This window comes from Ictidomys tridecemlineatus, chromosome 7 (genome assembly GCF_052094955.1).
Source record: "Ictidomys tridecemlineatus isolate mIctTri1 chromosome 7, mIctTri1.hap1, whole genome shotgun sequence".
In the NCBI taxonomy this organism is placed as follows: domain Eukaryota; kingdom Metazoa; phylum Chordata; class Mammalia; order Rodentia; family Sciuridae; genus Ictidomys; species Ictidomys tridecemlineatus.
This window is the reverse complement of record NC_135483.1, coordinates 68,489,799-68,515,365: the sequence shown is the minus strand read 5'-3', so window position 1 is coordinate 68,515,365 and position 25,567 is coordinate 68,489,799. Positions and strand designations below refer to the sequence as shown.

Here is a 25,567-nt window from a genome sequence, read left to right as displayed (position 1 = left end):
CCCCTGCCATGAGTCAGCACCATGGAGGCCCAGCCCCTTCCAGGGGATCAGGCTCCCAGGCTGGGCTGGGCTGCAGCTTCTCCTCCCAAGACCAAGTCTTAATAGCAACTTCCCTTCCTTAGCAGCCTAAACTTTTTTTTTTTTTCCTTGTGGCTGGAAAGAAGTGTCACATTTTGCTCATTCCCAAGCCTCCCCCACCCCCTTCCCAGACAACGTGCGTGGTGAGCAGGGGGGTGCTGTGAGCTACCTCCAGCCTCCTCTGGTGACTGCTGTAACTTTCAACTCCTCTCATTGTAACGCTATGAAGTTCCTCGGGAAGCCCAGGAGCCAGCCAGCTGCTTTTCTACCTCTTTGCTGGCTTTTTTTGAGGATTCTGCAACCAGGGCACAGTCACCTTTACAACAACCGCTATGCTGGGTAAGTGGAGCAACTTTCTTGGCCGGCAGGGCTTTGATTTGGATGAGGGGGCTGCTTTGCTCCTGTGTGCCTCACTTTTTCTGGTCTCTGAGTGAATCTGCACACTTTTTCTGGTCCCCTTGATAAAACATACATGCAGTTCCCAGTGCTTTGGTTTAGCTCACTGAGAGAATGTGGTGAGCGAGATGTTGGGCTTTTCATATTTTTTGATAGCATGCAAACCTCAGCTGTGGACCCCATGTTGAATGGGATTCTGTCTTTGGGGGTAACCATGGACAATATTTGCCTTGGTTGATGCTCAGTGTGAAGGATTCTGCTGTACCACGTGAATTGTGACCTGAAAATTACAGTATCTCCTTTAGAATAATATGCAAGAGTACTGGCTTGAAATTCACCAGTGATTAATTTACAACTGACTGATTTTTTTTTATGCTTGTTAGTCTTCAGAATGGTTATTAAAGGATTTTCAAATCTGAGCAGTACTAATAATTCAAGTCAAAATAAGCAGAATAAAAGTAGCCAACTGTAAAATGAGGGGTCTTTTTCTGAAGGAGAAACAAAGGGAAAAACAATCACTTTCTCTTCCCCTCTATAGGTTAGCAGGCTTTGTATATAGCTTTCTTAAGGAGGCCCAGGGCTGGGTATGAAGCAGTATATTACTATGCATGTTCTTATTATCCTGAAGTCTTGCTGTGGTGTAGATAGCAGGCACTCAGTTCAGATTTGCAGGGGGTCGTTCTTTTGAGTTTGGAAATTATGGCATGCCTGCATTTTAGAAGTGGAAGAACCTTAAATACTTTTTCTAGTTCAATTGCTTAAAACAGGAGGAAAACCAGTGTCATGTCTTTTTAAATGTCTGCTATCACTCAATCACCAGGTGAGAAGTTTTCATTTAATCTTAGATAATGACCAGGTGATTCCCAATGTCTTGAAGAAAAGCTATTCTTTTTAGGAAGAATGTAAGGAAAAGTCTATAAATGTGATCCTGGAACAGAGAATTGTGTTTCCCTTTTTCTCACTGTCTTCAGTGTTCCTCTGTGCTTACAGGAAAAAAAAAATTAAAAAATAGGTCCTCAGCTCTTGAGGATGCAGGATGGGGGATAGAGGTGGTGATTAAGGGTTGTTAAGATAGGGGTTATAGATGTCAGTACCATTCCCAGTTTTTCCATCCTTGTGTTCCTGGGAGGAAAAGAAGGGAGTTAACATCTGAAGGCTGCTTTTCCGTCTCCTAACACTTAAGGTCTAGGCATTACATCCTGTCATTTGTCACCTCCTTGGAGATGTGTGTAAAGAAGCCCATGTTTAATGACTAATGGTGTTAACCTGGGGTTGAGGAGGAGTTAATTCTGACTCTCCTAATATCAGGTCATAGGATAAACATATATCACAGATTTCCATGCATGTGTGACTCAGGACATCACTCCTCCGCGGAGCTGCAGCCCAGGGCATAATTACTTCAGTGTGTGGCGCTCCTGGATGATAAGTTGCCAGGCCTGCTTCAGCAGAGCAGGTATGTGCCCTTCCCCAGGCACCACTTTGTATAGGAAATGAGGCCAGTGCCAGCATCTTTTCTGTATGGATCTTTTAGCAACTGGAGCCCTCCTGCAGGAGGCTGCACCATCTTCTCAGTTGTTCTGTACTGAAAGTAATAATTGCCATTTTCACTTCAGCTGCCACATAATAAGAAAGTCCCAAATGTATAAATTACCAGATGTCTGAAGTTGGAAGGAAGGAAAATAATGAGAAGCTGAAGAATTGAGACTTACCTGTCCATCACAATGGAAGCCGAGGGCCTCTTTAAAATCAGAAATATTTCTGAGTATACTTATCCAACAAAAATGGAGGTCTTTAACTTACCATAGTGGGATATAAGTCATTCTCTCATCATCAAAGACAGAAACTTCTCAGATTTAGGAGTATTTTGCTTTGTTTACTTAGGAACTACTTTCTGCATGTTAAGCCTTTTCAGGAACAAGTAGCTGATAGGAAGACATGGGAACACAATGATTAGCATTATCTTTGGCTTTGCCTATTCAAAGTTAGCCTAAGCCACCTCATCTTTATCCCCTAATGCTTATTTTCTTATAAATAATTATAGGGCAACTCTTTCTGGTATTCACTTATAGATATTTAGTAGGCTTTGGTTGAATCCAATAATATCTGATTATCATTTGCAGGACCCTGAACATGAATAAAAGAACAGTCAGGAAAAACTGGTACGCCTCTTGAGAGCAGCTAATGAGCTCAGTTCTATTATTTTATTTTTTTAAGCTCATCCTCCTTTATACATAAATTAGTAACAATTGGATAGGGCTAATGGTGTAATAAATGCTTAGTAAGTTACAAATTTAAGTGTCTCTGGAAATTAAAAAATAAAATGTGTAGAGAGACCATAGGCAAAATCTGACAAAAACTGATGCTTTGGATAAATATTAGTTACACATTGAAGAGGGAGGTCTTAAAACACATAGAAAAGAAAGAAAACAAAGTGAGGAAAATAAATTGACTTTGAATGTTATGACTCTGCTGATATTCTAGTGTTGAAGGGCTTTAGGGGCCAAGTCAAACATTTGGGCAATAAACAAATGGCAGCCAGTGAGTGAGACTCCTAGACGAGCAAACATCACTGTGTCATCTCCTCTTTCCCCCTCATCTTGTTTTCTGGAAGCAGACCTAGTTATTTATTATACTGTGATACTGAGGGCACAAACACACACAAAAAATGTCATCTGCATCACAGGAAATTAGGGTAGACTTTTTTAGTGATAGTAAAAGAGATCTAAGACAGTAAAACAATAAATTCTGACAACAACATAGAATTAATGTCGTCATGACTTTTTGAAAACTATTCATTACCGTTCTTCTTGCCAGTCAATGTAGCCTCGGTCCTGAAGTTCCACTGCCTGTGTTTCAGTTTCTATTTTCCCACACTTAGTAGCTCTCTGTTACCTTGGGCAAGATCCTTAACCAGCTTCAGTCTCCTCCTTCTGGGACAATGGAGGTAACCTGAGAACCTTCCTCACCAAGTTGTTGTGAAGATTAAAGTAATAGCACGGTTATTGCATGGTTCTTAGTACTTAGTAACTATGTAATAGGGTAGTAAAACAGCTACTACTAATACCTAAAATAAATATTTATTTAAAATATTAGTAATTATAATTCAGCAACCTTATTCCATGGGTAGCAGGATGGGGATCTCAAGCTTAGAGATAACTAACCCGAAGAAAGAGTTGGATTCTCACTCAACTCCACCTGACTCCATCATCTATACTTCACAATCTGTCCCTCATTTGGGCAGAGAAAATAATTGCATTTAGGAAAAACTGAAGATTTGCTCTTGTTTGGAAAATGGATAGTTTCAGGAGAGGAAAGAAAGAGTAGATTCTGTGGGTGAAATTGAAAAGTTTAATTTTGGTCACCTTCTCTAGGGGGTCATTGATGGTGAATCACTTACAGAAAGGCTATAACCATAAGAGATAAAAAACAGATGGTGAGGGCTGGGGATGTGGCTCAAGTGGTAGCATGCTCACCTGGCATGCGTGCGGCCTGGGTTCGATCCTCAGCACCATATACAAAGATGTTGTGTCCGCCGAAAACCAAAAAATAAATATTAAAATTCTCTCTCTCTCTCTCTCTCTCTCTCTCTCTCTCTGAAAAAGAAACAGAAGATGAAGGAACTTTAGATTGTCAAAAAATCTGAAGTTTTTTGGTGTCACAAAAAAATAGTAGCACCAGAAGTGGCCACGGACACGGGCCTTCATTCAATCAGTAGGTATTATTTGAACCCCGTTGTGTGCCAAGAACATTGACTGACAGGGTGAATGCCCTCTGAGAGTTGCAGTTTAGTAAAAGAAAATGGCCCACATATACATTGAGTATACATTGTATGAGGAGTTTATGACTCTTGTGGGGATTGATAGCAATGCTCAATGAACCAAGAAAGAGTGGTACAAATCTCCTCTAGGGCCTGGGCAATTCCAATCTCCCAGCCCTGCTGTATCTCAGTAGAAGGTGCAAAGAGAACTGGCTTCCTACCATGTTGGCTGCTTCTTGGGACATGAAACTACTGGCTTTTGATCTGCATGCTGAGGTTGTATGCATTCATCCTTCCTCATCCAATACCGACTTTATTGAAGTCACCTCTCTTGTCTCAACGTAGATCCTTCCTCTTCTGTCTTCATTCTCAGGCTCTGATGACACAGCCTTTCTCCCATGACCACAGATATGCACAGGGCTGGCTACAGCAGCAGTACAGCCAGCTGGTGCATGCGGAGGAGTTGGTGTCTCTGCTGTACTCACCTCTGCCCCAAACCCACATACCTGTAACTCCTGCTCATAAGTCCACAAATTCTCCAGCCATCTGCAGAAATAGAATATAGGGAGTCAAAGAAGTAGATGGGAGGAAGTAAGATTTTTTTTAAAGAAGTTGTTTGGTTCTCTAAAATCTGTAGACAAAGAGGCCCCAAGTTGGGATGTAACATATGGAAGAGACAGAGACTATGAGACATGCAGTGATCTATAGAGCAGACTCAACCTCAGGGATGCTGGGCTTATTTTGCACTTTCTCTAGCTATCCTCTGTCCCTCAACAGCAGTTTTCATTTGTTCTGTCCCCTGATGGTGGCTTCCTTTGAATGCCCTGAGCTCTTAGAAGCCTGGGTAGGGCTAAAGTACAAGAGATCAGAGCTATCATATAAATCTGAGAGTTGTGTTGCATGTAAGTAGTTAAGGCTCTTTTCAGAGAGGATGGCTGCATATCCCCCAGTTGTCCCAAACTGGCCCAAGTGGCCAGCGACCATCCAGTTGCATCTGCCATTCTGGCATGGTAACTGGCAATACTCCCCTTTTGTCTGAGAAGGATTCTGAATTGGCTACTAAACTGTGGGTTCAATGCTTTTATTCTTTACTATGTATGATTCTTTAATGTACTTTCCTGATTTCCTTAAGCTACCCTCTCATTTTCTTCCTCTGGAAGACTTTTATCTGTAGTTCCTTCTGTTCCTACGAAAAGAGTTTCATTGTTCTTCTCCTCTTCCTTCTAATAGCTGCCAGCCACCTCCGACTTCTTTTTCTCAATCTGAGTTAAGGTAGCTTTCTCCCCACTGACCCGCCTTTCTCTAGTCCTTACTCATAGTGATGATCTTCCTGAAATAAGACATATTAGTCCCTTGCTCAGTGCCCTATTTTGACTTTCTATTGCCACCTACTTCAGATCCAGATTCCTCTGCCTGACTTTCAAGTCTTCTAGAATCAGCCTCTCTGGTTTTCCTGCCTCTAATTCTCCCTTCCTTGCCCCTGAGACCCCTGTCTACTCAAGTCACAGAAGGAGAGTTGCAGCATGGCTCGCTTCTAACCAGCAAAACAGCCAGTCCTCATTCATAATAAGAGCCAAAAAAGCAAGAAGGAACCATCTCAGCTCGTGAATGATAAGCCAAAATGTGTGCCATCTGTATATTTGGGGCATTAAGAACTATAAAGGAATGGGGGAAGTTATACTCCATGTATGTATAATATGTCAAAATACACTCTACTATCATGTATATTTAAAAAGAACAAATAAAAAAATAAATAAAGGTCCAAATTTCTATCTTAAAAAAAGGAAAGAACTATAAAGGATGCATGGTGGGTTCTAAGGTTGGTTTTGAGCTTTTCCCCCATGAGTCAGTGTGTGGTTAATGTAATTATTCTTCAGTGCCTTCAGGAAATTCCTTTTAGCTCTTGCCCCTTATTAATGGTAGAATATTTTTAGTTTTCCTTATGCACTAGCTCAAAGTACACTCCCTAAGTGCTGATTGTTTATCAGCTCATTATACCAAAAGCTTTCTTGCCTGCAGACTCTTCTGTGTGTTGGGGCCCTGTGCTCTGCTTGTTAAGGGTGTGCTGCACTGCAGCTCTGTACTCTGACCTGTACTCTCAGGCAGACGGCACTCTGTGGGGATCAGCTCTCCCTCTGCTAGCTGAGCTAGTGAAAAGAAGAGTTTCAAATGCTTCCAGGCCATTTTCTCCTTGGAGCCCAGTCTGATAATGGCTTTTTTATTTTATGTCACCAGTGTACTTTCTGGATCACACCATCAGCATAATCACTTCCATCCCCACCCCACAAGCAGCAGAGGATGTTGATGTTTCATAACTTCACAGCTCATATTGTACAAACGACAGACACATGCATTCTGCTTTCCTGTCTTTGTAAATGGAATTGCTGAACAGAAAATAAAATCTCTTTTGGTGACTTATTGTAGAGTCCTCATTATGATCAATCAGTAGATAACTGGTTTATTGGATTCGAATTTGCTTTGCTAAATGAATGCCTTCATGCTCTTCCTCTAGGCATTAGCTTCTTTATGACAAAGTGGAATGCAGAATAGGAATTTTTCAGATCATGTTCTGGGCAGTGTCAAATTCCCTAGAATATTATTTCTTTAAGTGTTATAACTGACTTCTACATGGTTTCCCAAAAAATTGTAATCTTTGCTGTTTTTTTTTCTTTTTTTGGCATACTTTGAAAATAGAAGTTTTCTTGTTTCAATATCTATTTTAGTAAGGATACTATTAGTTTGGTTTTGTCGATTTTGGGGTTTTATTTTTCCCCCCATGAACAACTCCAAACCCCAATGGCTTAAACAATAAATTCATTTCTTGCTCATGTAAAAATCCAGAACAGGTATGACTGGTTGGCAGTGCCAGAGAACCAGGCCCCTGAAGTCTTGTTACTTTGCTTTGCTGAACACTCAACTCTGAAATGCAGTCCAAGAAGGAGTCTTCTGTCTCTCACAATCCACCTAGCAGGAGCATGGAAAGAAAAGGACACAGACTGGAAATTAAATAGTACTTCCTACAAACCAGAATTAGGTAGATGGGCTTAGATTGCAAGGCGGTTGTAAAATGCAGTCATGATCAAAGGCTATATCTGGAAGAACATACTAAAAGATAAGTAGCAGTTACTCAGTGGTCAGCTGACCCATTCAGTTCTCCTGAAAGAATGATTTCTCCAAGAGGACTTGTATAGTTTTATAGGTCGAGCTGATTAGAAGTGTGCATTTTATTCTCTAAGTGGTGTTTTTTTAAGTCATAGAGTCAGAACTAGAGGAAACAAAAAACCCCCAAACAAAGCGCAGTTCCCTTTTCCCTTTGTTTAATACATAAGGAAGCAGAACTCTCCATCAAGGTGAAAGGATTTTCAGAGAGATTGGTGATGTTAGATCTGCAACCCAGGTCAGTGGAGTTCAAGCATTCTTTACAGTTGACAGCATCACCTTTGGTGAATCTAGAAATCAGCTTACCCTTTCCTATTCCCTAATGTTGTTGGGGATGAAGGCAAGTGATTTGGCAAGGCTGAGAAGTGTTTAACGAGGGAGGATTTTATTTCATTTCTATAAATATTTGTAGGATGTCTGGTCTGCTGCTAGTCTGGGACCACAGAGATGAAAGTGCAGTCCACGTGTGCAATGTAATGAGTAACTCGGGCAAGTAAACAAACAATCCCAGCTCTAGGACCCCTCTGCCCACAGACAAAACTCTTGGTGCCAGATGAGTGCAGGATTAGCTCACCTAATCCAGACTGAAGGCTGGAGAGAAGCTCAAATGTGGCTTCTGAGTCGTGAGCTGTCACAATCTATAAATCCAAACATTACTTTGTACAGACCAGAATTAGGTAGATGGGCTTAGATGCAAGGGAGGTTATGGAATATGGTCATTAGCTAAAGACTAATAATATATTAGGTGATAAGTAGAAGTCTCTCAGTGTTAGCAAATATCCAATGACTACCAACCCATTCTCCTTTCCACTTGGCTCAAACAAGAATTTGAGTGAACTATTGAACATAAAGGTATTTTGCATTTTTCTTTTTCAATAACTGGTACTGAAAGGACATGGCTCTGATCTTGGTAAATGCACACACACTGACACTAACACACATGCACACACATAATTAGAAAGTATGTTAAGATTTTCCAGACACAATTGGGAGAGCTTCGTCAAATCTAGAAAATCGGAGCAATTAAGTATGTTTAAATAGAAGGTATTTCTCTTTGTAAGGGGAAGAAGAGGTAAGGCTGCAGAGGTAGGTGAGGTAATGACATGGCTTGTGTCCCATGACACACAGTTCTCATCTCTCCCAAAAGTGATAGGGTGCTAATGCAAAATTTTAAGCAGAGAATTTAAATGATTAGATTTTTAAAATAAAGTTCTGAAGTAACAGAGGGAAAGACTTGAAAACTGATGCTTGTTGGTGAGACAACTGGGATATTAAAGTGACAACAGTTCTATAAGCTTGCAGTTGCAACATTAGAGAAAGGAGGGAACCAATTCAAGAAATATTCAGGAGGAAGAATTCTCACAAATTGGTAATCAAGCATAGAGGAAAGGAGGAATGGTGTAAAGTGATTCTCAATATTGCAAAATTGAACTGGAGCTCTTTGTAGAGAAGGTAAACACTGTTTCAGATACATGTAGTGTAAAGGTGCTTATAAAGTCACCATTAGAATAACTGGGTCTGGAGCTCAAGAGAAGGATCTAACCTGTTAAATAAATTCCAGTAACTGATATGTAAATCAAATTTCTTGAAAACTTGAGTGTAGGATGGAGTGCCCAGGAAGCTCTTGTTATATGAAAAGAGAGCACCAAACTAAATAAAATGAACAAAAGCCAGAAGGAAAAAAAACTAGCAGAAAGGTATAGAGAGGAAGAAATCCAGGAAAGGTCAGTTCAAGGAAATAAAGAACTCCAAGAAGAAAGTAGCTACTGTCAATCATTGCAAAGTGGTACCCAAAATGATTTGTCATAAAGGAAGTCATTTGTGATGTTATTGTCCATTTGTGATGGAGTAGTGAGTGAAAACCAGAGCACAGTAGATTGAGGATGGAATGGGACGTGAGCAAACTAGGGAGTACAGACCAAAATTTCAAGAAGTTTCTTTTTGAAAGGAAGGTGGGGGTGCCATGGGGAGCTGATGGCTAGAACTAAAGGTAGCAATTTTGCTTTTACTTAAACTCATGGTTCATGCCAGTTGGCAGATGAAAGGAAGAAACTCTAGATAAAGAAAAGAAAGTGGCGGAGTTAGTCTTTGCAGAAGCTCCTGGTTCACCTCTCTCTTCTTTATAAAGTACAAAGTGAGGTCCAGGTCCTATGACGAGATAGTAAATAGGGGACCTGATAAAAGGAGGGAGGATTTAGACTTAAAATGTTCCTGAGGGAAACAACTTGGGGAAGAATGATTTCTAAGGGTGCAGCTAATGGTAGAAATAAGTCTCTAATAGAACTGTGACCTCCACCTCCATCATCTTTTTCTGGATCATTCCATGTTACTTCAAGTTACCATAACACACACCCCATAATCCCTCATCATTCAATCTATTATATACTTTTTTCCTTAGCTGTTCATGGACCTTTATTTTGTTCATTTATTTATATGCGGTGCTGAGAATCGAACCTAGTGCCTTACACATGCCAGGCAAGCACTCTATCACTGAGCCACGACCCCAGACCTCAGTCTATTATATTTTAACAAAAGAGTGAGGACATGTTTAACTATGTCTGGAGGAAGTAAAAAAGTCAGTCAAGCAAGATTACTGTCAGCTGTCTCCTCAACCCTCATCCCTCTGCATTTCTCTGTGCCTAGGAGATGGGCCTCTTGGCCTGTATCTGGCTCCTTTCCTCAGCAGGCCAATGGAGGACAGGATAAGAGAAAGACCAGGGTATTTCTTCCGTGTCTCCCCTTCCTGTTTGCAAGCCCACAGTTCCAACAGTAGTTACTAGCCTCTAGAACAGCACCTCCTGAGCAGCACCCCTTCCAAAAGCTGGCTCTCTCTGGCCTGTAGGGGTGTAATTCCTTTCCTTCCTTTGTTCCTTTAGGCCGAGGGATCACTGATCTCTTCAGCAACTCTGTCTGTCCTCTCACCCTGCCCATATCTGTCAATAGCCCCTTTATTAAAGTCTTTGATTGAACCATCTGAGAAAAATTCTATTTCTGCTGGACCCCTGACTAATAGATAAATCCCACCTGGAAATGAAGGAAAAGAGAATTCATATACAACTCTGACAGTTTGTGTTAGACCAACTTCTGGGGCTCTGAAATGAAATAAAAGAAGGTAGAGATGTAATAACAATAGAAGAAAGAAAAGGAAAATATGGCCACTAATTTGTATTTCTCTAGCATTGAGTGAAATGACTTATAAGTTTGTAAATCAAAATATAATGCAAGGTATTAGGTAGCTGATTCTGCTAATATTATTTGGAAAGACTCTCACACAGACACATCCCATTGCAAAATAGACTATTTCTATTACCTTCTATTTTGAGGCATTAAGTACAAGACTGTGAAAATGTCTACTTTGGGCCAAATGAATGGGTCTCCGCTCTCCTTCTTCAGTTTCCAAGCCCTTCCATCCCCCACTCTCATTCCAAACCACATTCTGACCATTGCTCCTTATCCCCAAGTTGGGTTATGAATCTTTAAGGTATTTGTGTCAGGCTGTGTCTTGCAGAGAGAGTGGCAATTTGCCTTCTTGGGGCTTATATTTTAATTCAGTAGTCTAAACTGAGGGGATGGTGAGCATGAACAATTATTCAAAACAAATGAAAAGACAAGTATATTAGATCAGCACACACTCTCTATGCCTTTTCTCTGCTTTTATTTTCTTAACACACACATCCTGTATTTTCATAGATTTCAGTCTTAGATCACCAGCTATTAAGAGACTTTGGGGTATCACTCATTTATCACCAGATGAGAACTCTGGTCTTTTTTTTTTTTTTTGCACTTATAGAATGTGTAATCATTTGTACATGTGACCTTGTTGGCTGAATTTTCATTTCCTCTATTTACCTTTCAGAACATCAGACTAACTGGTGATGTCTACTAAGTTTTTTTTTTTTCTGATTTTGTGACTCTAATGGGGATAGAAGAATCATAATAAGCTACAGTAGGACTGGGGTCTTATCCTATCCATCACGTTTGCATGGGACATCTGATGACATGATAACCAGACATCTGGCATCAAAATTACTAAACATCTTGGAGGTTGGAGGCATTTGAGATAAACCTATGTTGTAAGATGTTTGGAGTATTTAGAATATTTTTTCCAGCATCCAGTTTCTAAGTCTTTGACTTATGGGACAGAAAGGAAGGCATATATCAGGAAGTTCAGTTCCCTGTACGTTTTCAGACCTTTGTGGAAGCAAAGAGAAATGACTATGAGAAATGAGTAGAAAATCATCTTGCATAATATCTGATAGAAAAACCCCTTCAATATTTCAAAGAGAAATAAATTTAGTCAGCTTTGTTTTTCCCTGCATAAAATAAGGGTTTTCTTTTTTTCTTTTTTCCATAAGATCCTAGTTTGCAGAGTTAGTGTATTCTCCATACAGCCCTTCTAGAAAGTCTCCCATTACTCAACCTCCCCTGCTCTATCTATACCCTTCCTTCCTCCCACCTCTGACCCCACACCTTTTACTCATAGGACAGAGAAAGGTATCTTTGCTGATATGATGGAGGCCATGCAGCATTTAACCTGAGCTTTCCCACTTTCCATCCTTCCTGCCACAAACTGCAGGTCCTTTCCCCCCGCCCCATCTTCCTCCCAAGGTAATCTCTGATCTGTTCAGTCAAAGCTACTGGCTGAGTGTCTCCCACGTGCCCAACACTTATTTTAAGGTCCAGGAACACAGGAATTTAGGTATTAGGAATATAACACTGCTTTAGATATTCATGAATAAAACAAAGTCTTTTGTGGGATTTAAATTCTAATGGAATGATGGAAAATTAATAAACCATAGTGTAGAGTTCTGATAAGGGCTACAGAGAGATAAAGTGCAGAAAGGGGATAAAGAGTGTCAGGAGAGTTGATGAGAAGAAAAAATGAGACTGGGAGTCATGTGACTCTCTGAGAATAGAAGTTTCCAAGCCTGGGAAGCAGTGAGTGAGGTATGAATCTGAATTTATGTGGCATGACCTTGAACAGAGAGTCTCAGGCCAGCAACATCAGCATCACCTGGCAACTTGCTAGAAATGCAAAATTCTCAGGTCCCCTCTGGCTCCCAAGTCAGGAACACTGGTTAGGGCCCAGCAATATGGGTCTAAAAGTGGGTAATATGGGTCTTAAAAGTGGCCCAGGTGATAAAGTTCAAGATTGAGAACCACTGTGGAAGAAAACCTGCAGGGTGATCAGACTGGAGCTGCAGCTAAGGGAATCTGTCAGTCACCTGTTGTTCCTGCTGCTCCCCATGAGTTGGGGATCTATTCTCTTTTTTTTTTCTTATCATTATGAATTGCCTAGAATCACCCACAGCCCTCTTCTTCTGCACCTGGTTCTGGGGAAGTCCTCCCTTCTCCACACCTGCCCACCTTTCATTATCCAGTTCAAACATTATCTCCTCCATCAAACCAGCACTTCTGATACCCCCATTCTGTTGTCATGTTTCCTCCTCTGGGATTCCATTACTCTCTCTCTGTCATTTTTAACAATTACTGTACTGCTGTGCTCAGTATCAGTTTGTGGATGTCTTATCTTTCCTTTTAGGTGATAAGCAACTTGAGAATAAGATGCTATGTCTTATTCTTATCTGTATTCTCACAGTCCCCCAACAGTCTCGGCATATTTAGCAAAAAAATCAGAATGGGTGGAAAGGAGGGAGTGGGGTCTGGAAGGAAATGAAGAAACTAGAAGTCAAATTGCCAACAGTATTGTCAAACTAGATTTCATCAATGACAGGCAGTGAGGAATAGAAACCATTTGCCCTTATGGATCTAGGAGGAAGTTGGGGAGTCAGCTTAAGTGTGATGTCCTCTGCCCTCCTGTAGATTTCTCCCTCTTCAATATGTTTTAGGAGTCATTCACACTATTATCCAAATTTGGTCTTAGATGTTCTACTTATATAACCTCCTTCAATTGTTTTGTGTTTGGGGAGGAGTTGAAGCCACTCTTCCCTGACTGGTGCCTAACGAGCATCTGCTGGTCAACATGGTTATTAGATGTTGCCTTTTACCAAACTTAGAGAAGTGCTCCTTGCATTTTTGTCATTGTCATTTTATCCTCTGAGGATTACATTTGAATTCATCTGAAATTATTTATAGACCGCTTCTCAACTATTGTTTTATTTTATTTTTTTGAGTGTGATGGTCTCTTTAGTTTTCAACTAAGTTTTACAAACCAAAGGCCCCTTGTTTCTCAGCACTTTCTTGGCCATGTTCTTCCTTTCACATTTTTTTCTCTTTAGATGCCTTGATTCAGTAAGAACAAAGTTTGGTTGTAATTCCTGTACCCAGTTTCTCTATTAAGATCTTCATATTAATTCCAGGTACCCACATAAACAGAATGGCCCTGGAAAGCATAAGGGAGGCTTCCCTTAAAAATAAGCTAACAATAAAAACTTGAACACAAAGATCAAATAGAGTGCTATGTGGTTCAGGCTCCTTAGGCTTTCAGCATTTCCTGATTGGAGCTCAGCATGCTTCCCACAACAGCAACCCAACTTTAGGAAAATCCACAATGTCCAGACAGAAGTTATGTGCAATCAGTTGGTCTCTATGAGAAAGGAGGAGAAGAGCTGCAAGTTGATTTGATTATTCCCACGTAATGAAGTTTCCATTAAAAACCCCCCAAAGAGACAGGGTTCAGAAAGCCTCCAGGTTGCTGAACATGTAGAGGGACTGGAGGGTGGCCTCAGAGAGGGCCTAAAGGTCCTGGGGCCCTTTCCCACTTACCTTGTCTAATGCCTCTCTTCCATCTGGCTGCTCATCTGGGTAAACATGAGGAGTATTTCCTTGAGTCTTGTGAGACATCCAAGAAAATGATGAAACCTGAGGGAGTCATGGGAACCAACAATTACAGCCAGTTGATTAGAAGTAAGTACCTAACACCTGGATTTGTAATTGGCATCTGAAGTAGAGGGCAGTGCATGGGACCGAGCCATTGACCTGTAGGATCTGATGTTAACTGTGGTTATAATGTGTTCAGAGTTTAATCAAATTATAGGATACCCTGCTAGTGTTGGAGAATTTATTTTGGGGAGACCCCCAAAGCCACCCCTTATCTGCTCATAGAAGCATTCTGTGTTGAGTATTATAGAATTTCAGAACATGGAGATGACCAAAATCAGGCCAGTAAGAATTTCACACCCTAAATGCTGTAACTTTCTTTACTTGCCATTACCATTAAAAAGAATGCAGTTGACAGGCTTACACATTTCAAGAAGTAATTTACATCTTCCTTGCTTTGCAGAACACCTGTATTCTTTATATATGTATTCTATCAGGCTCTGAGCAGCCTACAGAGCTATCCCATTTATTAATTTGGCTAAGTTTTGCACATCCATTTTTCTTGCCATTAATAGAAACAATAATTTTCTTCCATAGTTTTTATCTTTCAGAATATGACTTCAGTTCCTCCTGAGATCTCTGAGTGCTACACAGTAGGACTTGTGATTTTGTATGGCAATTCTTTATTCTTCCCAACTAAACTATATCGTGGTTGGGGAAAGGAACCTGTGTTAGTCTTCTTCAATTCAATTTCTGTAGAGAATGACACATATCTCTAAGTTTTATTATTATTACCCTGCTTTCCACTAAAGTTAAACCACAATAAACTGCAGTACTTGAATATTTTTAAATATAAAATAACAGATATTTCAGATGGTTCTACAGTATAAACTTTAACTCTGTAAAATGAGGACTTTTTTTTCAGGCTGTGTAAATACTAGCTGCTTATATGTAGATTTTTCACTAAAGTATCAAAGATCTATCAAGTTTACTGAGTGTATGGCCAGAGCTCCTCAAATTGAAATGTACAAATGGGATTCCAAGGGCTTTTGCTAACAGTGCGGATTCATGGGCCTTCAGGAGGAAGAGGGCAGAACTTGAGATTCTGTATTTCTATCAGGTTCCCAGATGATATGAACACTGGTCCACAGAACCAGACTTTGAGTAGCAAGTTATTGGACTGCTGGGTAAGGAATCAGCTTACCCAGCTGTTAAGTTCTAGATCTGCTACTAGCTAGCTATTTGTTATTTTAATAAGTCACTTAATCTTTCTGGGCCTTGCTGTCTATACTGTTCTGAGATTAAATTAGGTTCTTCATTCCTTCCAAATTCCATGTTGATGGTCTGCCTGATGTGAAAACTAAACACAGTGAAAGTTTAGTAATACCTGCTCTCCTACTTATTAGCAATGTGTCCTTGGAGGGAGTTATTTAATTGCTCTATGCCTCAGTTTCCCCATCTGTAAAAGTGCTTGGGACAGAGAAAGAACTGGCATACATAAACTTAATAACTATGTTTCTCAAAGTATTAATATTCTCTATAGTTTCATTTCTGAGAAACTTTCCTAAAGGAATTATATAAAATGTGGGCAAAGATATAGAGGCTATAGAAAGATGTTTATTGCCCACTTATTTATTGTATCAGAACCTTAGATACTCCTATATGTTCAGTGATACAGTGTATATTGTTTACAAATAATTTCTAATGCTTAAGATATAATAAAAATGAAGAGAAAACAAGAGATAGAACATTATTAGTCATCAGGTTTCACTATGATTTGTTACATATACATGTTTATATATATATATATATATATATATATATATATAAAATAAACAGTATTTGGGGGAAAATTCGAGAATGTGAAAGTGGTTATTATGACCTGTTGATGCCAATTCGGTTTATTCTTCTTCTCTATACTTCATTCCAATTTGCTAATTCTTCTCCATGAAGCATGAACTACTTTTATATTAAGAAATAGTAATTTCAAGTATGTAAAATTCTAAAAAAAAAAAAAGCCCTATAGCAAGAGTTTCAGCTTCTAGGAGATCTTGTGCCAAAACGGTTTTAGAAGCATTGCAAATAAGAATCAGAAGTCAGTAAATTTAATAATATAATAGTCAGTGCCAAACTGACGACTGAAATGAAAAACAAGCACATTCCTTATTTTCTTCCTGAGTGGAAATGAGATTGTTGGGTATTCCAATGAAGCATTAAATAGCCCAAGCGGCTGCCCTGGTGAGTGCCAGTTAGACACTAGGGAGACTCAAAAGCAGAATAGCAGAGCTCAAGGTCTTTCAGTTTAGAATAATACCAGAAACAATGAGCATCAGCTAATATGTGTGTTTAAGGAGATGGATTTTCAAATAGAAATTCTTCAGTGGTCTCAATACCACAATATGATTAAATCTGTATTTAGATTTTGGTTTAAAAGTGAGGAAAAGGTATTTGAAATGATTGCAGGATGAATCCATTACACTTTTCATATATTATCCTATATTTTTCCCAAGCTGAGTGAGTCCATTATATTTTAAGAAGAAACGCAGGAAAAATATTTGCCAGGAGCTTTTTGCACCATCAATTTCTTTTTAAAATCCCAATAATATTGACCATCAGAAACTAGTCTAAGTTAAATGTCTTTTGATTTGCCAAAGAGGACTAAGGATTTATTTCTTGCCTCTATGGGAGCATGAATTGAGAGAGGAGTTTATGTACATTTCTACTGTTGCTCTACCACCTGATAAAATCTCTCATCCTTAATTTTTATCTGACTTCCTTATATACTTCAAAATTCTCACTGAGTCCACATTACCTATGATCTATGGGTGCTGGATTCTATCCCTAAACAATAATCTCACTTGGAAACTATAAGAAAAAGACTTCTGAATTTAAAAAAAAAAATTTCAGTTGCTTGCAAAACATTTAGAGAGGTCTTTGTCTTGTTTTGGCTAAAGAATGCTGAAGACAACAAAATTTGCAGCTAACTTTGTGACAGGTTGCAATATGACGGGGTGACCTACTGTCACCTGCAAAAAAAAAAAATGGACTACAAAATAGAATTATTTATCTAACATTTATTTGATCTAATCCTTATTTAAATTTTATTTTTGTATGTTTTGGCACATTAAATGCTGCATGTAAATGACTTAAAAATATGGAAATTGGGGGCTTTCATAATTTCTAGTCATGAATTTTTGCAAATGGAGGTGATGATCTCAAGTTTCCATCAAGTTGGCCAACAGCAGTGTATAATAGGGTCTTTGTTTATTTCTCAAATTTTTATTGATAATACATATGTCTCAAGTTATGTTAGATGATAGGAATATACAGGACTAGGAATAAGAAAGTCAAAGCTCCTATCCTTGTCCTGATTTCATAAGGGACAAAGACAATGCTTAAGTAAATAATAATTACAGATTCTTAAAAATAGCTATGACATACATAAATAAGATATTGTGTTTTTACTTATTCATTCAACAAATGTTTCTTGGTCACCTACTCTGTATCTGGTACTGTGCTAAGCACTCCATACATAGTAGATGTGGTCTTTGCTTTCACCAAGTTTATACTGGAGGTAGCTTAAATGACAACTGTGATTGACATTATAAAGGAGAAGTAGGACAGGGTGCTGACAACTCAGAAGGAACATGTAACTAGAAATTGGAGAACGCGTCTAAGATGGGAGAAGCCTTTCTTGGAATGTTATCTTTAAGATGGGATCTTAAATGATGAAAAGTTTGTTGGGTGTGGCTACTAGAGCTGAGGAAAGCTCTTGAGAGATGTGCGCTCTCCAACTTTGGAGAAAGGAGCATGGGTACCTGAAGCTCCCATTCTCACTGATTATTTCTGATTGCAGATTTAATGGAAAGGCTAATAGGTTACTCTCATTTGTATGTATATAGTTACTATCTTAGACTTTGCAAAGCACATGCTCACAGTTAGCTGTTCCTCATCTATGGGTACAGCATGCAAATAAATGCTTAAAATTCTGGTGGATATAAAGACTATGCAGGTGCCTTTTCAACACTCAGTATCTAAAACTCTGCAACTGGATGTGGTCTTTGCATTGTCAGGCACATCTTAAAATGGGTGAAACAGTGCCCTGGGGGCGACGGGCGGGGGCCTCTGCTTCTAGTAGGGAGCTCTCTGAATATAAGCTCTTGGCTTTAGAAAGCATTAGGCTCCAGTAAGTTGAGTGCACAGTTAAAAACAGAGGGAGAGAAATGTCAAAAGGAAAACTTCATATGTGATTAGTAGGTACGTGAGATTTGCCAAAGGTAACACACCATGTGAGGACATCAGACCCTAGAGCCAAGGGGCTCTAGAGGTAGAGGGTATGTGAGCCCAAGCAGGCTCTGGAGCAGGAGATACACCTATGCCATGCTCTGATGTCAACACTCTTGCTCTGTATTTTAAACACAGTGGGGAGAAAAAAAATCAGTGAATTTGTATCCTTTGCTCATTTTTCTTTAGTTTGTTTCTTTTCCTGTTGGCCTTATCAACTTTTGAGAGAACCATATATTAGGGATATTACTCTTTTGTGTTATATGTAATGTTTTTTTAGCCTACCATTTGTCTTTTGACTTTTCTGGAAGGCAAAAGGCAGTGTAAATAGTTTTAGTGATTAGATATTCATATCTACCTTTAATTTTTCTTCTTTTGTGGCGTTTAGATGTATTTCATGTAAAAACGTCAAAGATCTCTCCCACTAAAAATTATACAAATGTATAACTTTCCTTCTGATTTTGCATTTTTCCTTTTTACATGTAGATCTTTATATGGAATTTGTTTTTTCCTGCATGATATGAGGGAGAGTATAACTTTTTTATCCTAGTTTTATCCTAGAGGGCCATTTCCAGAAGTAGACAGTTACAGGAGAGGGCATGTATTTTCATTTACACTTGGCATATTTTCTCACAAGAAAATTCAGATTAAAATAACAAACTAATTTTCACATATCAACTTGGCAGAACTTTAAAAGTTTGAAAATATTTAATGCTGTTGAGGGTACAGAAGACACTATAATTCTCATATAATGCTGGAGGAATTGTGAAAGTGCTTTAACCTCTTTGGAATGTAATCCAGCAGAATCTATTAGGGGTTAAGATCTTCATTCCCTTTTGCCCAGAAATTCCATTAGAAAAATACGCGTCTAAAATAAAGGCATTGGAATGTGTGTAAAAATGCTTGTTGTAGATTGAATATAGTGATTTTTTAAAGAAAAACCAAAGAAGCTCATCAATAAAGGACCAATTGGAAAACTCATGATTTATATATACTGTGAAATATTATAAAGGTATTACAAAGAATGGATTATGGGCATGAGTTAACCTAAAGGACTCTAAGTGACATATATTTTTAAATATAAAGGTTTAGAGTAATATTATGGTCCTATTTTTGGAATATGTTGACTTTTGCATTACAGAAATCTTTCTTTGGAATATTTTTTAAGTTCTCTGCTTTTTGGAGGAAATGGTGGCAGTGATATTTTGTGAGGCTACATTAATGAGTCCTTTTCACATCAAGATAGTCTGATATACCAACATGAGAGATTTCATGTCAGCGTGTAATTATGTATTTCATAAGAACCAGACTAGGGAAGTGAAAATCTAAATTCCATTTTTACTTACATTTCTTGGGTATGTCATTATGTACCTGACATCTCTTCTTTTAATGCCTTTTGGAGAAACAAAGAAGAAAAAAATCAAGTGCTCCAAATGCCTCTGAAATAAGGCAGTATAGGGCATGATACATTTCCCTACCATGTTCACATTCTCTGTAGTTAAAGACCAAGGTTTATACACCATAAATGAGTATCATAGTTTCAGCTTACCAGTTAAGGGCCACCCTTTTTTCATTTCAGAAAGATGAAGTGATGTGCTGCCATTTTTAGCATGTAGAAAATGTCAGCTCAGCCTGGGTCACAGCCCAGTTGACTTCGCACAACACATGCTGAAGGAATGCAGCAGATCTCAAAGCTGAGAGCTTATCAAAATCACCTGTAGATTTAACAGATGCAAATACAACCCCCTAGGTATACCCCAAATATACTGAATCAGAGTTTCCAGAAATTGGACCCAGGAATCTATTTTTAAAACTGATTCCCAGGTGATGCTGATGCATCTCATTTACAGGCTATTGTTTGTGAACTACTGAAAAAGTCTATTAAATAAGAAGGTCAAGCTGCCTGCAAAAGGTAATATAGGCAATGATAACAACAAGAATTTTTAAAACCTCTACTATCAAAAAGTATCATTTACATGAAGTTAACCTTTACGTAGGTCAGCAGAATATGTAAATTCAAACATGTTTGAAAATTTTGCTCCACATTCGAAAAGGTATTGATTTATGATTTGAGTTCTTTATAAAAAGTAACTTACCAGCCTTGGCCAAAAAAAAAAAAATAATAATAACCTTGAACCTCCATTACTCATGTGCATCTGGCCCTCCCCATCAAAGTCCTCATATTAGTTACATCATAGTCTCCTGACATATGCATATACTTTATTTTAAAAACTCAGTCGCCTGAGCAACATTATACTTTAAAATTTCTGCAAAAGTAAAGCTAGTATACAAATCCTGGTGTGTATTATTCCCTTATTTCTTTTCTGAGTAATGGATGTGTGACTTATTTAAAAGTCAAAAGGAAATCTATTAACACCAGACCTTCAATACATGAAACCCTTGAAGAATATTACCACTAGCAGAAAAAGAAAGACCAAGTTGAAAGGGAACCTTTTAGAAAGACTTTAGACAAAGCAAATGGCACGCATGGTATTTCTCTTTAGCCTCTAAGGCAGTAAAGTACCAGATGTCATACAACAAAGTCTGAGGGGACCATGTAACCTAATGGGCGTAACCAGAGTGCTCAGCTTTAAAAAGCTCTTGGGCTTATAAAAAGAAGCAACTTGGCACCATTAACTCCATATGTTAGATTTAGGACATGTTTTTTTCCAGCCTGCATTTGATTTATTTAAACATTTGTAATGCTTGCCCTTTGTACTAAAAGGGAGGTTGTACGTGAATAAGATGTTTGTTCAGTCCCTAATTAGGATATCTTTCACATAGTAGGTTGCTTAGTAAATATTTGGTAATGGTGTTATCTAGTAACTTCTAATTGGACAGTTGGAAGAGGAAAGATCAGCTCAAGTTGATCTCAAGTGCAGTAAGCTATGCAATGTACACATTGACGTCATTCTCTAATGGAGGCAGCCAGGAAATGATCAACGTGGCAAAGAGAATCTAGAGTAGAGCTATAATTGCACACAAAGTCCTAATTCAAAGATACTGCAGCGAGGCATTTAAGATTCAGGGTACACAATACGAATATATAAAGTTACCCAAAGATATATCAATTTTGTCTACTCTCCTTTTTTCAATGTCTTTTTCTTGAAGTCTGCAAATTATCCAAACAAATACAGCATCCCTTGCACTTCTCTGATCACTTCTCTTTGTCTCCATCATTGGAGTCCATCTCTCTCCCCACCCCCGCCCCTACTGAGGTTGTCACTCAGGGCTTAGCATCTGTGAGCTCTCAGTTCTCTCTGCAAGATGTTGATCATTTTCGTGGCTTTAGCTGTTGCCTGGGTTCTGATAACTCTTGAGTCTTCATTTCCAGTTCTGGCTTCTTACGCATAACTCAGTCCCCTATGTCCAGTTGGCTGCTGGACATTTCCAAGGGGATGCTTTCACGCCAACTTCTCTAAAATAGTTCATTTTATTTCATAAAAATTTTCCCTCCCACTTTTCCCTATTCTCAATTTAGAGAAATCTAACGATCTAGAATCTAAACCTCCTTCCCTAGTGCAGTAGCACATCAGGTCTATTCCTTTCACAATCTCCCAGCTTGGCTTCATTTCTCTCCTGCCACCTTTGTTAGTTTATGTCTGTGTGTCCACAATTGCTTCCTGCCATATTTTTCGGCTTCCAGATTCTCACCCCTCAATTCACTGTGACATCTGTACTAAATTAATCTTTCTAAAGTGCTTGCTGCCATATTGCTCTGAGATCCAGAATGATTTGGTGGCCCATGACATCTCAGGAATCAAATCCAAACTTATTTATCCAACTTTCAAGGCCCACAACAATTTGGTCCTCTGCAGCCCTGATCTTTTCTCATTTTAGCTTCTTGGTTTACTTCAAAATAAATCTGATGGGAGGACTAAGTTCTAGGGCTCTACAGCAGAGTAGGATGACTATAGTTTAAAACAACTTATATATGTGTATGTATTTTTTTTGTATTCATTTATTTATTTTTTAGCGTGCTGGGGATTGAAACCAGGGGCCCACACATACTACACAAGTGCTCTACCACTAGCTACATCTTAAGCCCTAATTTATATATTTTATTAAAAAATTAGAAAAGCTTGAAGGCTTCACACATGAAGAAATGATAAGAAGATGTTTAAGAAGATGTAAATGCCAACTATACTGATATTTGATCATTGCATATTGTAAACATGTATCAAATTATCACACTGTACACCATATACCATATATATGCACAATTTCTATGTATCAGTTTAAAAAAGCAAATCTCTGTTCTAATCAGTGTGATTCTGGCCCACTTCTACAAATAGGACCATGGTATGATCATATTCCATTCATATCATTCATACCCAATGGGACGCAGTCCTTCATTCTGCCCACCAATCTGAATTGTTCCTACCTTCTGCCCTCTTGCTTCAAAGTTCCGCCTCTTATCATTAACCAAACAAGCCCACAGATACATCTCTATTATCACTTTTTTTCCTCTAGCTCTCAGCACCGTAAGTGTGAAGCCCATACTTCAGCTATTTGATATGCCTTTCACAGAACTTCATAGGTAGTAAATGCTCAAAAAAATTTACCATTTTGATTAAATTTGGAATTTGTACTGTTGACTTAATGATGATTCCCTATTCAACATGCTCAAAGCAATGAAGGGATGGTGGTGGGAAGGGGATTGGCATCAGGGTTCAGCTTTTTCTCTTAAGTTCGAGAAGATAGCTCTGAAAATTGAATTTAACCCTCCCCAGCTATGTTCAGATAATCCACATCTCCAAAAACAAATCTGAGTTTTGGAAAAGGTATGAGTCCCACATGTTGTCTGACCTGTACACATACCCTTCCCCACAGCCAGCGCATCAGCCATGGCCCAGTCTAGGAGCATAAGGTGACAGATGCAGGCCAACATGGTTTCTCTCAGGATTTGTAAAAACTGTGTTCCTGAACTACATCCAGAAGAATAAGCTTTCAATTTTTTTTTCTGTTTTCTGTAGCCCAAACTAATACTTAAAACATCAGAGAGGGAGAGGAAAAAAAAAAAACACAATGTATATCTTAAAACCTGTGTATGAGTTTCTTTCGAGAACCATTATTTTCTTTTTTGTTGTTGTTGTTGATTGTTCAAAACATTACAGAGCTTATGATATATCATCTTTCATACATTTGACTCAATTGGGTTTTGAACTCCCATTTCTACCCCAAATACAGATTGCAGAATCACATCTGTTACATACTCACATTTTTACATAATGGCATATTAGTGACTCTTGTATTCTGCTACCTTTCCTATCCCCTACTATCCCCCTCCCCTCCCCTCCCATCTTCCCTCTCTACCTCATCTGCTGTTGTTCAATTCTCTTCCTTTTTCCCCCTCCCCCTTGCCCCTCATAACCTCTTATAATTTTGTGTATCATTGAAGGTCTCCTACCATTTCCATATGCTTTCCCTTCTCTCTCCCTTTCTCTCCCCCCATTCGTCTTTGTTTACTGTTAGTCTTTTCCTCATGATCTTCCTTCATGTTCTGTTCTTGGTTGCTTTCTTTATATCAAAGAAGACATTTGGCATTTGTTTTTTAGGGCTTGGCTAGCTTCACTTAGCATAATCTGCTCTAATGCCATCCATTTCCCTGCAAATTCTATGATTTTGTCATTTCTTAGTGCTGCATAATACTCCATTGTATATAGATGCCACATTTTTTTTTATCCATTCATCTATTGAAGGGCATCTAGGTTGGTTCCACAGTCTAGCTATTGTGAATTGTGCTGCTATAATCATTGATGTGGCCGTATCCCTATAGTGCGCTCTTTTAAGGTCCTCAGGGAATAGTCCGAGAAGGGCGATAGCTGGGTCAAATGGTGGATCCATTCCCAGCTTTCCCAGGATTCTCCACACTGCTCTCCAAATTGGCCTCACCATTTTGCAGTCCCACCAGCAGTGTACAAGTGTACCCTTTTCCCCACATCCTCTCCAACACTTATTGTTGTTTGACTTCACAATGGCTGCCAATCTTACTAGAGTGAGATGGTATCTTAGGGTGGTTTTGATTTGCATTTCTCTGATTGCTAGAGATGGTGAGCATTTTTTCATGTACTTGTTGATTGATTGTATGTCCTCCTCTGAGAAATGTCTGTTCAGGTCCTTGGCCCATTTGTTGATTGGATTATTTGTTATCTTATTGTTTAATTTTTTGAGTTCTTACATTCTGGATATTAGGGCTCTATCTGAGGTGTGAGGGGTAAAAATTTGTTCCCAGGATGTAGGCTCTCTATTTACCTCTTTTATTGTTTCTCTCGCTGAGAAAAAACTTTTTAGTTTAAGTCCCATTTGTTTATTCTTGTTGTTAACTCTTGGGCTATGGGCGTCCTATTAAGGAATTTGGAGCTCGACCCCACAATATGTAGATCATAGCCAACTTTTTCTTCTATCAGACGCAGTGTCTCTGATTTGATATCTAGCTCCTTGATCCATTTTGAGTTAACTTTTGTGGCTGGCGAGAGAAAGGGGTTCAGCTTCATTTTGTTGCATATGGATTTCCAGGTTTCCCAGCACCATTTGTTGAAGATGCTGTCCTTCCTCCATTGCATGTTTTTAGCCCCTTTATCAAATATAAGATAGTTGTAACTTTGTGGATTAGTCTCTGTGTCCTCTATTCTGTACCATTGGTTCACCTGCCTGTTTTGGTACCAGTACCATGCTGTTTTTGTTACTATTGCTTTGTAGTACAGTTTGAACTCTGGTATCGCTATACCTCCAGATCAACCCCCCCCCCTTCCATTAGCAGCCAAAACGAAACCTGTCTAGCCAGCAGTAGGGGAGGGGCAAGCATTATTTTCTTAATTGTGCCACCAGGCAGCGTTCGACTTTACAGTAGTTCACAGAATCAGGATGTCTATAAGAATAAATTCAATATTCTAGAAAGTGAGGTGGTGGGTCCAGAGATTATCCAGGTAGGCTGACTTGGAAGAATGCAAATGTAGTTCTTTTGGAAGGCAAAATAACATGGTCCAGTAGTCTTAAAGGAAGCCAACAATGCCCTGGTTGGGTATCTTTATTCTCTATTTCATAGCCCTAATTTCCACTCCCCCCCTTCATCCCTGTATGCTGAATGTCACACACAGACCTGCTCACCTG

The 25,567-nt window shown here is 39.0% G+C and overlaps 1 protein-coding gene across 2 annotated transcripts in view; it reads left to right on the top strand.

Annotated features, from left to right (window-relative positions):
* The first annotated feature begins 237 nt into the window (after nucleotides 1-237).
* The window catches only part of Cpa6 (carboxypeptidase A6), a 279,460-nt gene continuing 254,130 nt past the window's right edge, over nucleotides 238-25,567 (top strand). For both annotated transcript variants that reach the window (XM_078016398.1, XM_078016399.1), the window contains exon 1: nucleotides 238-417. In XM_078016398.1, coding sequence (XP_077872524.1) covers nucleotides 302-417 — 116 coding nt within the window. In that variant the 5' untranslated portion in view covers nucleotides 238-301. The remainder of the gene's footprint in view (nucleotides 418-25,567) is intronic.